General features: G+C 46.7%; 1 protein-coding gene across 9 annotated transcripts in view; it reads left to right on the forward strand.

Annotated features, from left to right (window-relative positions):
• RERE (arginine-glutamic acid dipeptide repeats) overlaps positions 1 to 12,514 on the forward strand; it is a 142,704-nt gene that overhangs the window by 40,469 nt on the left and 89,721 nt on the right. For 7 of the 9 annotated variants that reach the window (XM_015882638.3, XM_015882641.3, XM_085509805.1 and 4 more), the window contains exon 3: positions 6,904 to 6,974. The exons of the other annotated variants lie outside the window; for them this stretch is intronic. In XM_015882638.3, the coding sequence (XP_015738124.2) occupies positions 6,904 to 6,974 (71 nt within the window). The remainder of the gene's footprint in view (positions 1 to 6,903; positions 6,975 to 12,514) is intronic. 9 annotated transcript variants of the gene reach the window in all.

A 12,514-nucleotide genomic window follows, 5' to 3' on the forward strand; every position in this document is an offset into this window, starting at 1 on the left:
TGCTCTATCCAGGTGAGGCTGAAGGAAGTGCCCTGAAGTGCAGGGCTTGTAGCTGGGTGGTATCTGTTGCCTGAGCAGTAGCAATAGGAAGCCTGCCTAAGGATCAGCTTTGGAGCAATCTTATTTTCAGTGTCAGAGGATGAAAAATACGAGTATGTTAGGAACAGCTGTTGTGTGGGCCCAGCAGTACAATGCGATATGCTGGCTTTCACCGCAGAAAGACTTGGCGTCAAATTAAGATGGAAAATCACAGTGCTCTCAATTTCATTCTGGAGCGGATTGGAGGAGAATTAGTGCTTTGTTCGGGGCTGCAGGGCTCTGTGTGCCACTGATGCAGCGACACATGGCTGGAGGTGTATCTGCAGGGCAGCAGGAAGCACAGCTTACACCATTGCAGGAGAGCTATGGAAGGAAGGAGCAGATAGCATTTATTGTTTCCTTACACAATAATCTGTTCAGAAGAGAAAGGGCCATGTACAGACATAGCAGGAAACATAGGGGGGGAGGTCCTTTCCACGTGAGTGATTCTGACTCTGAGATACTTAGGTCTCCTATGGATGAATGTTAGTGCAGTGCTGGAGGGGTGTGAGCAAGGATGAGACCATAATGGACCTGCTTGAGGTTTTTAATACTTTAATTTAAAACATAACTTCCTAACAGGAACGAGCTTCTGAATTCGCACTTCATTGCATAGTATATATTCTAAAAGAAGCGTAGTAGGTGAAAATCTTACATCTTCTGGCTAGGAGGTTCTGTAAAGGGTGATGTACAGTATATACTAAGGATATAAATTATGTACAATTTGAGAGAGATTAAGAGAATTCAAGTCAACAGGACTCACCCAGCAAGGATTAGGAAGCTGGATGTTAGAGGTGTGTGTGGGATGGATACCTGTCTGCTGCTTACATCTCCAGGGCTTCAGGGAAAGAAAATCTTTTCCATTTGTCTGATTCTGTCTCTTAAATGCTCTGATGTGATCAGGAGTGCTGGAGGTCTGTGCTTTGTACCCATGAAGCCCTTGGTTGCAATGTTCCTCTGTCTGCTGTGCAGCAGTTCATCCAGCGCTTGATTTTCTTTGTGCTAAGCTCGGCACCTGTATGTGAGTAACAGGGAACAGTAAATAAATAGATCATCAAGATCCTTTCAAACAGGCTGTGCTGCCGTGTTACCGTGCAAATACTGCTCTTATTAATTTGCACAGACATAACGAACATATGCATAGCTTTAAACCATGCATCTAAATCTGAGCAGAGCTTAGAGATGACACTGCGCAATTAATCTCCTTGGCTGTGTTGGCACTCACATGGACCTGCCCTGAAAGCTGCTGGCCCATGTCCCCATCTGTCCCCTCTGTTTCCACAACCTCCTTTCCAATTCCTTTTGCATCTCTGGTTTTAATTTGCCTGGCAGTTCTCACCTTGTTCTTGTCGCAGTAAGAAAGTCGCTCTTGTTGCATGGAGTGAATTGAGTCTGGGTGTTGAGCTGTGCTCCCTAAGTGCACCTAAGGGCTCTGTTGGTGCCATTGCTGTTGTAATGTTACTCTGCACTGGGGAAGCAGAGCTAGGCAGAGATCTGGGCTGGTTTGGGAAGCAGGTGATTTGGTGTGTCACCTGTGGACCAGGACAACGCTGTGTAGGAACATTTAAAGGGATCTGCGGGGATTAAAAGGATTGATGAGGATCTGTTTCTGCAGTGACATCAGTAGCTGTGTAAACAACACCTCAGCAAGAGGAGCTGACGAGAGGTAATGGAAGGTGAAACGATGCTGCTGGGAGAGCCAGGTATCAGCAGACTGCATCCTTCTCTATTGTATCACTGGGGATCCAGTGGGACAAGGATGCCCTCCTGCTGCCTCTCCATCCACCACCTGCCTGCAGAGCAGCAGCAGTTCAGACCTCTGAATTCCAGAGCTTTGTTTCACTCCTGGCTCAATGTCCTGCGAATTGTTCCCTGCATGTCTGGCATTGTTATAACTGAGGAAATTGCTGACATAGTTGTTTTAATCTGGAAAACCCCCCACCAGCTTTATCAGACAACCAGCCAGTTTTGTAACAGAGTAAACGGAGGGAGGGGGAGGAAGAGCTTTGTGATAAGCAGCTCGGTGGTATTTGGGTTGCAGAGTGTCAGTGGGATGGAAGCACAGGGATTTGGCTCGCTCCTTGACAGTGACTGGCTCCTGTCTGACATGGCTCGGGTGCTTGTCAGCCTTCCAGGTGCTGCCTCCTATTTATTCTGACAGCTTTACCAGCTGAGAGAGGTGGGCATGCCAGAACTGAAGTGTAAAAATAGCTATGTGATGAATATGTATCTGCTGTAAACCTTGAAGTTCTGGCACGGGGTTTTTTTCTTTGAGATCTGTTAAGAAGTTGGATAAGATGCTTTTTCTTTTTTCTTTGTAAAACTGGAATCTTACACTTAACAGGGAGAACTGGAACACAATGGCTTGTCGTAGTGGTGCAGTTTGATATGGGGACTGTGCTGTTAATGGTTCCCTTCCACTTTTCTCATGTGCTGGGAGGAAGAAAAGCCCATTCTCAGGTGGGAGGGTCCCCATAACTGAGCTGGTGGCCCAGCACCTACAGCCCCTTTGCTTTTGTTGTGGCATGAGAGGGGCTACAGCTCCTGCCTTTATGAAGCTGGGGACTGCAGACTACAATTAACTGTCATTAATTTTGTTGAATAGAAATATGTTCCATTTATTGTACAATCAGGAGCCAGGCTTGAATGAGTTTAAATAGATGAAATCTAAATTATACTGACAGTCCATTAAACAGCAGCAGAAACCCTTTAAAGAAAATGGATTCGCTATGATACCAGTTTATAATAAAATCATTTGCCAAATAAGAACTACGGTCCAGGCATCGGGAATACTCCTGTGAGCCTCAGATGAGCACAGTAAATTGCTCCAAGCATTTATTGCAGAGCAGGGCTGGGCGCGTGGTGCTGCCGGGGAGCGAGCAGCGCTGCTTGAAATGTGCTCAGCAGGAAGTGACAGTGCGAGATCAGCACGGCAATTTGTTTGCTGTCAGCCATACGGGGGAAGAGAGGCAACTGCACAGCTCCCGACCTGTCAGCAGCAATGCTTTTCTGGATAGAGCCACGTATTTAGCAATCCCGATGTGTTTTATGTTGTATTTCTATAGCTGGCATTAAAGCATTGTGCCCAAGGTGTTGCCACAGCGAGGGGTGTGTTTTCATTACTGACCTTTGTTTGCAGGCATTTGGGAGGTCTGTGTTTAGAACATTGAGAAACAGTTGAGGTTTTTCTTTGCATTTCTTCCTTTCTCTTTTTTTTCCTCCCATGCCCAGGGTGATGCTGGCAGAGCAGAGCTGCTGCACAGGGCTTGTAAAGGAGTGCTTCCCTCCCTTATTGCTGTGTTGATGGAGGTAGAGCAGGAGGGGCAGGCACACATGGAGTATGGCTTCAACATGCTGGATGGATGGCTGACTGTGGAACAGGTGCTTGTACCGCTTTGCTGGACCTGCTGCCTCCTCTTCTAGTTACTGGTAGTGGATGCAGGGTGGTTTTTCTGGGTGAAAAACTTCCTTCTGGGGCTGTGGGTGATGCCAGGCTTCCTTCTGGCCTGGTGATGCCAGTGGCTTTCAAGGAATCTCCTGGTAGTGTGTTCTGCAGCAGCCTGCAGCCTTCTTGCTTGGGTGGCAAAAGTGCTCGCTCATTAGCTGCAACCCAAGAGTGAAACCCAATTGTGGAGGTAGCTGCAATGTAAGCTGCCGTGTTTAAGCTGCTCCTGTGCTCAGTGAGGTTGGTTTATGGTTGTTTTTGAAAGCCAAAAGATCTTTCAATCTCTGTACGCCAGCTCTAATTTTAAAAGCAGCTTTTAATGTGGGGGTATTAAAGTCACCCTTCAGAACCAGGGCACATCTGGTGAGTGTCACGAGCCCAAAGGCATAATGACTCCCTGCCATGTGTCACAGAAATCCTTTGCCTCCAGTGGGAGGTTTTACATAGAATAGGATAGAAAGCAAATGGAAACGAGCAGCAAGGCCCACTGGCTGTGCAGGGAACATGGGGTTTCTGTTGTCCTTGCAGTGGGGAAGGCAGTATTTGTTGGCAGATCAGTGGTTGTGGGGTTATGTATCGCTGTTGAGCAACCTCTGTGGGCATAACACTGAAGTGTGTTCAGATGGAGAAATGTATAGGAAGGTGTTGGTATCCATTTGGGTTTTGCTGGGCTTTTTGAAATGGAAATGTTAATAGGGATAAATATTAATAGTATGTGTGTGAAACACACCTGGGGTCTGAATCCCATCCTAGAATGAGAGGTGTTTTGTGAGCATAAGCCTTAGCCATGTGGGTTTGTTTCCTTTAGGAAATGATGCACAGCTTTCTTTTGTCACCTGGTCCACAGAGCTCTTCTTCAAAATGATGTATTTGTGGTTTGGATCTCTGGTAAATGCAAGTAATTGCATTTTATGGTGAGCTTTGAGTGGCTAATGTGGACGCATCCATAACTGTTCCCCTCCTGGCGCTCTTCCAGCTTCTATTTTTTGTAGCATTGCTTCACACCTGAATTAACTTGTTTTCTTATCTGCGCAGCCCCGATTGCTTTGCAGGCATCTGAGCGGGATGTCATCTTTGTTTCTGCTGCTGGCGGGCAGCCCGGTATGCTGAACTTGTGAGTCAGGGTTTGCTCTGCCTTTGGTTGCTGCCAGGTTGTGTTCCTTGGCTTTGTGGGACCGTTGCAAAGCAATGTCTGTGTTGGGAGCTGGATGATTTGGGGTCAGAAGTAGTACGTGAGTTATGAGCTTACAGTTCACAGAATCACATAATGACCCGGGTTGGAAGGGACCTCAAGGATCATGTAGTTCCAACCCCCCTGCCTGGCAGGGCCACCAAACATACACCTTTACTACATCAGGTTGCCCATGGCCCCGTCCAACCTGGTCTTGAACACCTCCAAGGACGGGGCATCCACAACCTCCCTGGGCAGCCTGTTCCAGGGCCTAACCACTCTCCTAGTGAAGAATTGTTCTTGTGGTGTCGATGGTTGATTACATATATGATATTTGAAGCTCTTAAAATGCACGTATGCGTGCTGTTGCAACAGCTGCTACTATCCTAGCTCAAAAATATGAAGCTTAAAATTGGTCATTTGGGAGAGGCAGATTTTGCTCCATCTGAATGGGCGTAATTCTGTGTAATTGCACAGAGACACTGAAGGTGGCTGTTGAAAAATGTTTATAATTCCCCTATTAAAAATGAAAAGACCTCAAAATTTAAGTTGCTGTTTCTTTAGAGACTCCTGCTGTGATGTGTTTGCTTTGTCACATTGCAGACAGTAAAAAGGTGATGTTGGCCTGCTTGGGGTGATGGGGAGTGCTGGAGCTGTTAGCTGTGTCCCCTCTGTTGCTGACATTGGTGCAATGAGTAACCTGGATCCTAATCCTGTATCTTTGATTCTGATTGTAATATAAGGCTGGTGAAGAAGCCCGTTGGATGGTGTTGCATGCAGGAATTGGGCACTTGTAGGTTTGCTTAGCTGCTCCCATGGCTGCAGTGGGGATGGGTTGCTGGAGGAGGATGCTCTCCTGTGGTCTGGGTGCTTGCACACACATCTCTGTGCTTGTGTGAGATGAAATCTCTTCTGGGAACTTGTTCTCCGTGGCTTCAGGCTTTTTAATTCAAGGAATCGCCTATCACTAAACAGTAGCTGTGTTAAGGGGATTTTCTTTTGAAGAACAGGAGGGCCTGGGTAACCTTTTCCCATTTCTCTGCTAACATTTCTCTGTTAAAAGCCTGAGCTACTTGAGCTGTCGCAGCAAGGTCTGGGTGACAGCTGAAGTGATTGCTTTTAGCTGTTTGCTGGCTCTCTGGGGATGGGGCCGTGGTGAGCTGGGGCTGTCAGCGAGGAGCTCCTTGCAGTGCAGAAATCAAGGTGACCTTCTGCCTGGCTTTGATGCTCATGTGCTCTGACACCAACCTGATTTGTAACCTCCTGCAGACCAGCATCTCTCCAGGGCGACATGGAAAGCCTGGGTCAGTAAAACCAAAACGCCTATGTGTTGTAATTCCTTCCACTGGGTGTGCAAACTGAGCTGTCCCAGATTCGCACGCTTACATTGAGACTAAGAATTGAGGAAGATGAAGGATAAATACATCCATATTGAGGTTCAGGGGGAATCAAACACAGAACAGCTGGGGTTCTTTGTGTCTTCTGAGGGCAGCAGATACCACCTGCATGGACACCAGGGCTGCCCTTGGATTGCTGCTTGGCTGGGGGAGCACTGATTTCTCAGGTCATTATCCTTAATCAGGCAGTTTTCTCTGTGCTGTAGTTTCATTCCGAGGTGCTGCTTCTGTTCCAATTATTACTGAGGCTTTTTTAAATGCACCAAACCTTATTTTGCAGCAACCTTGTGGGGTCGGGTTGTCAAAAGCGAGCCAAAATAATTACTGTGTTTCTATCGTGTCAAATGTAATTGGAGAAAGCACAGCTCTTCCCCGAGGTAAAACCTAATTCAGTGTGCTGCATTTCATTTGCGCTGGGTTGCCTTGGTTTTCTTTACAATTAGAGAAGATATGTTGGTGCCGGGTCCTTAATACCAGGTTAACCACAAAAGATTTGATTAGTTTCCCGTCTTGCTTTGATCCGGTTCATAGGCTGTGACGTGGTCATTTTATTAACGGGTTCAGAATGGGCCCCTTTTGTTTTCCTAGCAAAGTGTCTGCTCGAATCAAAACGATGCAGCTAATTCCCTTATTTATCATCATAAAGCATCTAGTTTCTATTTATGGATCACACTCGGAATAAATGATGTTATGCAAATACAATGGTGGCTCTTTCCAAGCAATTGGCTGTTTTTAATTGATCCTGTTTTCATGTTCTTCCTTTGAGGTACAGAAGTTAATTCCCATTATTTTAAAATCTTGTTTCTTTAAAGATTGCGTATATATTGAAAGCCGCCGGCCGAATACACCGTATTTCATCTGCAGCATTCAAGACTTCAAACTGGTAAGAAACATTTTCACGTCTCCTCCTCCTCCTCCTTTTCCCCCCACCCCTTCTGCAATGAGGTGCGGTGCCTGGTGGTCTGTGCCTGGTCCCGTAGCTCCTCAGTCATCCCACTAGCTTCTGAAAGAGTCATTTTGCTATTAAGGCTGAGATCTGTGCTCGCGCAGCTGTAGCTAATTAGGCTGTAGAGTTCAAGTTGTGCTCTGCTTCGTGATAAGGGTTTGTAACTCAGGGGAGTTCCAGCTCTGATGGTGGGAGCAGGGGTTGGGATGGGGCAGCAACAGCTGAACAGCTGCTGGTTGGGTTTGGGGGAACATGGGCTGTGCTGAGCTGTCTGTATCTGCCTGCAGCTGGATGCCCCCCTGCTTTGCCTTCAGAGCTCAGCCCTGGTGTGTTAGCAGGTATCCTTGTGTTGGGATGGAATTATGAAGCAGCTCTTGCTGAATTGCATTTGTTCCCTGGGGTGTTAACAGCAGCAAAAGCTAAAGCTTCTGCTGTCACTATTGGTCTAATGCAACAGTTAAAGCTGTTGGCAGAGCTGTGCGGGCAACGCACCATGTTTTAGTTTTCAGTGTGCAGAGGATATGACATCAGTGTTGCTGGCAATTTTCACATGGAAATAGCATCGTTCCTTTGTTTTCCTTTGTCTACTCCAGTTTCTTTCATTTTCCTGCTGGTTTTTTTCTTACTGACATAATATCTTGTAGAAATGATAAAACTGAGAAAAGACCAAAAAGCCACCAAAGCCCTTTGATGCTGATGGTGCTTGCAAAGATGAGTCTTCAATGCATTTATCACTGTTGATTTGACTGTTGGGGAAAGGGAAGATGTACAGCGGAAAGGACACATGATTTCTTCCCTCCTAGTGCCAAATAGCAACAGGAACACAGCCCTGTTTTGCCTTCAGCTCAGCGTGTCAAGTGGAGCAGGGAAGGAAAAGTCAACAGCTTTGAAATGTCGCCTGCTAATTAAGTATGTTATCATTTGGGTTATCGTAAAGCACAAGTTTTTGGCTGTGTGTACAACTCAGCCGACCCTTCCTATTGCTCTGCGTGCTGTTCAGATACAAAAGTTCCCCCACTTGGGAGGAATGTGAGCTTGTGTTTTAAAAGGAAAAGGTGCAATAGTCAAATTTTCAAGGGTTTTTTGTGTTGTTCAGAACAGTATGGTATGAAAGGTTCTGCAGGGTACAAACTCACATGCCCTTAGGGGAGCTTTCGTTTGTCTGTTTTTGGTGGAGGATGCCACAGCAGGTACAAATCCACTTGTTTTTACTTAGCCTCGCCTCTCCATGGCAATAACTGTGAACAGCTCCCCTTCTGAATATACAAATCCTTTCTGGCTCAGTCTTTAGGATCCAAGCAAACCCCATAGTTGTTTAGGAATCAAATGAAGGGATGGGAGTCAGGAGTGAGGTAGAGTGTTCTGGAGGTATGATATCTCAGATCTGTTGTGCTATTTTCATCTGTATGAACATTGCTTTCGAAAGCTGATGGTATGCAGGAGCTGGGGGGAGAGGACTGGCGTGCACGTTCCAGCCTCTGGCTGCATGCTGAGATCTGAGTGCTGGGTTCAGAAAGCAGCTGCCCGGCACAGGGGCCTTTTGGCTTCAGAAGTTGTAGGATGTGGGGATGGATGGGGGAAGGGTGGCAGGGAAAACATGCAGAGATTTTTCTATCTTCTTTTTTTTTTTTGAGACAAGTAACAAGAGTAGGATCAGTCCAGTTGTTCTTGAACCCCACATCCTTCTATATTCCATTTGACCAAGAGATTAAAATCTCTTTTCTTAGGCCAAACATCTCAGCTTTTACCTCCTAATCCATTTTGCCTTTGCATGATTAAGAATTCAGTTGCACTTCCTGCATTGCTGATGGGCACTAGCTGCATTGATAGCAAACTTCATTGGCTGCGTGGATTTTGACAGACGTTGTGTTTGTTCCATGTGGCTGCATCTCCAGAAGATTGCCACCATCTCTCAGGTATTTTGCTGGGGGGACAGTGATGCTGTTGCAGAGGTGGCATGGTGGTTCTCTAGGAAGCCTGTCTGGCAATCAGCAGAACCCAGCATAAAGGGAATGTTATTGATTGTTCTGTAGAGGTTAAGAATGCTGCCAAGCCCGCTGTAGCCTGATCTGAACCAGATCTAGTTGGCAGAGCTTCCTCTGTGCAGATCTATTAAGTTCCAGAGAGGCACAGATCTAATACAGTGCAGTAATAGAGCTGCAGGAGGAGGAGGAAAAAGTGCAGGTTTCCAGGCAGTGTTATTACTTGAACTTTCTCTTTTTTTTACTCTACCAGATGCCTTCACTAATGGGCTTTTTGGTTAATTTAGCATTGATGAGGTAGCACTGGTTACAGTGTGATTTATAAGCTCTGTGCTGGGGATGCTCAGGTTTGTGCCTAGCGGTGCTGCACGCTGCTGACAGTGCAGCCCTTGGGTGCAGAGAGCTTGCAAACCTGCGTGACCTCACATTGGACTGAAAGCTTTGCTCCTGCTGCAGCACACAGCGGAAAGGAAACAGCAAGAGAAGGATCCAGCAGGTCGGTCAGCAACATCCACCCATGGCTGTGCCCCTCAGCCCAGCACTGAGTGGCTGCTGGCGCTGCTAATGAGCTGCCTGCATCCGTGCCATGGGCTAATGCACCTTGTCCTCTGGTACTAACAGTGATGATAAATCTGCTCCCTAATCCCGTCCTGTTGAAACCTTTCTCGATATGAGTTTCCAGTGTTTGATACATGAGCCCAGATTTCCTTTTTCAGGTTTTTCCTTTTTTTTCCCTTCCCAGAGCCCAACAGGCAAATGGCTTTTAGCAGCATGCTCCTGATTTATCATGTTTCAACTTAATTTGGTGTCGCATTTAAAATGCTAATGGGCTCCACTTTGAATCCGAGCATCAGAGAGAAACTTGCGGTGCTTTTAAAGCAGGAAAAACGGTGCATTTGCCTTATGAAAGCAAACATTATTATTTGTGATGCGGTTGCCCTTTGTGCCTGTGTGTTTACTTGATTGAAGCATCTTGACGGCGCTGCTTTCTCCTTGAAGCCTGATTTGAATGGAGCGTGCAGCTGGATTGCCCCAGGGCCTTGTAACAATTTATAGTCAGGATGGAAAGGCAGAAGTGCATAAAAAGACAGTTGTGAAGAGCCGCTAGTGCCCTGTAATAGAAAATCTGTGTATGATGACCTTGTCTGGGAGGGCCTCTGGGATCGTTTTACTGTGATCCAAAGGGTTATAAAATGGAAAGGATTGCATCTCACTGGGAATAAAGAGGAAAGAAGAAAAGAAATCTGTTTTTCTACATTATGCGGTGTGTGCTTCCTCTCCTTTGTATTCTTCCTACATCCAGCCCCGCGTGTTAGCAGCAGTTACAGCGGGGATCTGGCGCTCTCTGCACTCCTATAGGCGCTGATGCTTTGAATGCAAATATCTGGGTGAGGATGCTGTAGCCACAAGCACTGATGTATTTAAAAGCTTGCCTCTGTTTGTAGATGAATTGATGTTCTGTTCCCGAGCCACGGCTGAATTAATTTGCGGCTAATTTTTCCTGGCCGGTTACGGGGCAGCCTGACCTTTCCATTTTGGTGTGGGGAAAAAAATGCTGATGAGGACAGATTCCACCTTGTCCAGATGGGGTCTCCCCTTTGCAGCTGGGAGGGCTGAAAGATGCCCTTCCTCCCCCCAGCTCCCATCCTGCTCTCCATGGGCACTGCAGGACCCTGGGCTGTGAGCTGCCGAGAGGAGAACGGACGGGTGAGACGTTTGAAGGAGCACTGAATTATTTAAGCTCGAGAATTTAGACTGCAAATGAGATTGGCTGTTAGGTCTAATGTGGAGCAGATTGAAATGCTGCTGTGATTACAGAGGGGCACGAGTGGGGCAGGAGATTAGTATGAAAATGTGGGCATGGGGGGCTCGGAGGGGAGCAGCGAGGAATGATGGAGAATCAGAGGTGACAGTTTAAGGATTGCATGGCAGGAGCTGCACGGTGATTAAATTCACTGATGCTGTCATTGAGCTGTAAGGCTGAAGATAACATTCTCTCCCTGTGCTGAAAACAAGAATCAATACAAACTCCTTGACAGGAGCTAAATTATTAAATAGAGCCTTTCTTGCAATGTTTCATTATCTGGGATTTACCTCAGCTGGTGATTTGTCAGCGGAGCGGGGAGATTTGCTGGGCATTTTGTATTTAAATCATTCCAGATGCATATGAATCCATTTTGATAATTCCTTTCCCTTTTCAAATGCCCCTCGATAGATTTGCGATTCACTTTTGCCCAGATGACACTCAGCATTTTCACCCAGATTGAAGCTGTGCTGTGCAATAGGGTGAGGGCTCCTCACGTCCCTGTAACAAAAAGTGTGTGTGTGTGCGTGCAGCATCAGGCTGTTCTTAAGTGCCGAATTGATTTGCTTGCCTTTGGTGTGTTAAATTAGCAGGCTGTTGGGAATGCTTTTCAGATGGGGTTGAGCTGTAGAAAGAAAAGCGAGGCTGCTCTGGGTTTTGGGGTTAATGTGCACTGAACTCAATAGAGAAATAAAGCAGCGTTCTTGCTCCTGTTGTCTGCCTTCTGAAGGCAGGGCAGAGCCTGGCTGTCCTGCAGGAGCTGAGCCAGCGTGTCTTGAGCTGCAGAGCTGCTCACAGAGCCGTGCTGTGCTGGCAGCCATCTCCATCCATGGCATTACATTGTCAAGTCAAGAGCCTTGAGGATTTTGGGGGGTTTTTCTGTTGTTGGGTTTTTTTTTTCCTGCATAGATTTCACAGTGTGGTGCCCCCGTTGCAACCAGACTCATTTCCTGTGCAGTGATGTCCTATGTCACAACAGCGTCATTGCCTTTTGGAAAGGGAGACAGCGAGCACATTTGGGGTTTCAGGCAGATGGGAACACTGTTGAGAACAAGGATTAAACAGCTGGCAGTGAGGACTGTCTGTACAGGATTTTAGGGCTCCAATCCAGCTCTTCCACCATTCCCCTCCATCTGCCCACGATCCGTACAACTAAAATCCAGGCCGTGCCATTTATGGGTTCCATATGGGAAAAGATAATCCTGGAGAATAATCCCTAATGCATTTTCTCATGCACTTACCCTGCATGTTCTGCACCAATGGGCAACCAAGGGCAGAGGCTCCAAGTACCCCTGAATGTAGAATGTGGTGGGCTCAGAGCAAACCAGTGTGCAGTGGATTTCTGCCTGTGAAGCAGCAATGGGGGTGAAGCTGTTGGCTTTGAGAGCTGACTCCTGTGTAGAACAGCAGGGGCAAAAATAGGATTGAATGTGGAATGCCGTGCTCATCTTGCTGAATTGCTACTGTTGTTTCTCCTAATTTAAAAGCAGAAAGGGAAGAAGGAAGGAACAATTGAATTAAATCCCATTAATGCTCCCCATGCCCCCAAGCATCATATGAAAGCAGTGGCTTGGCTGGAGGCAGGAGGACAGAAGTGGTTCCTCTGTGCATCTGCCTTGCCCATGCTTTCAGATCATTAATGTGTTTCTCACAGTGGTTCAGTCCTCAGCAACTTCTGCTTTTGCTCTGCC

The sequence above is a fragment of the Coturnix japonica genome, chromosome 9 (genome assembly GCF_054131305.1).
Source record: "Coturnix japonica strain WE chromosome 9, WE-NBRP24, whole genome shotgun sequence".
In the NCBI taxonomy this organism is placed as follows: Eukaryota; Metazoa; Chordata; class Aves; order Galliformes; family Phasianidae; genus Coturnix; species Coturnix japonica.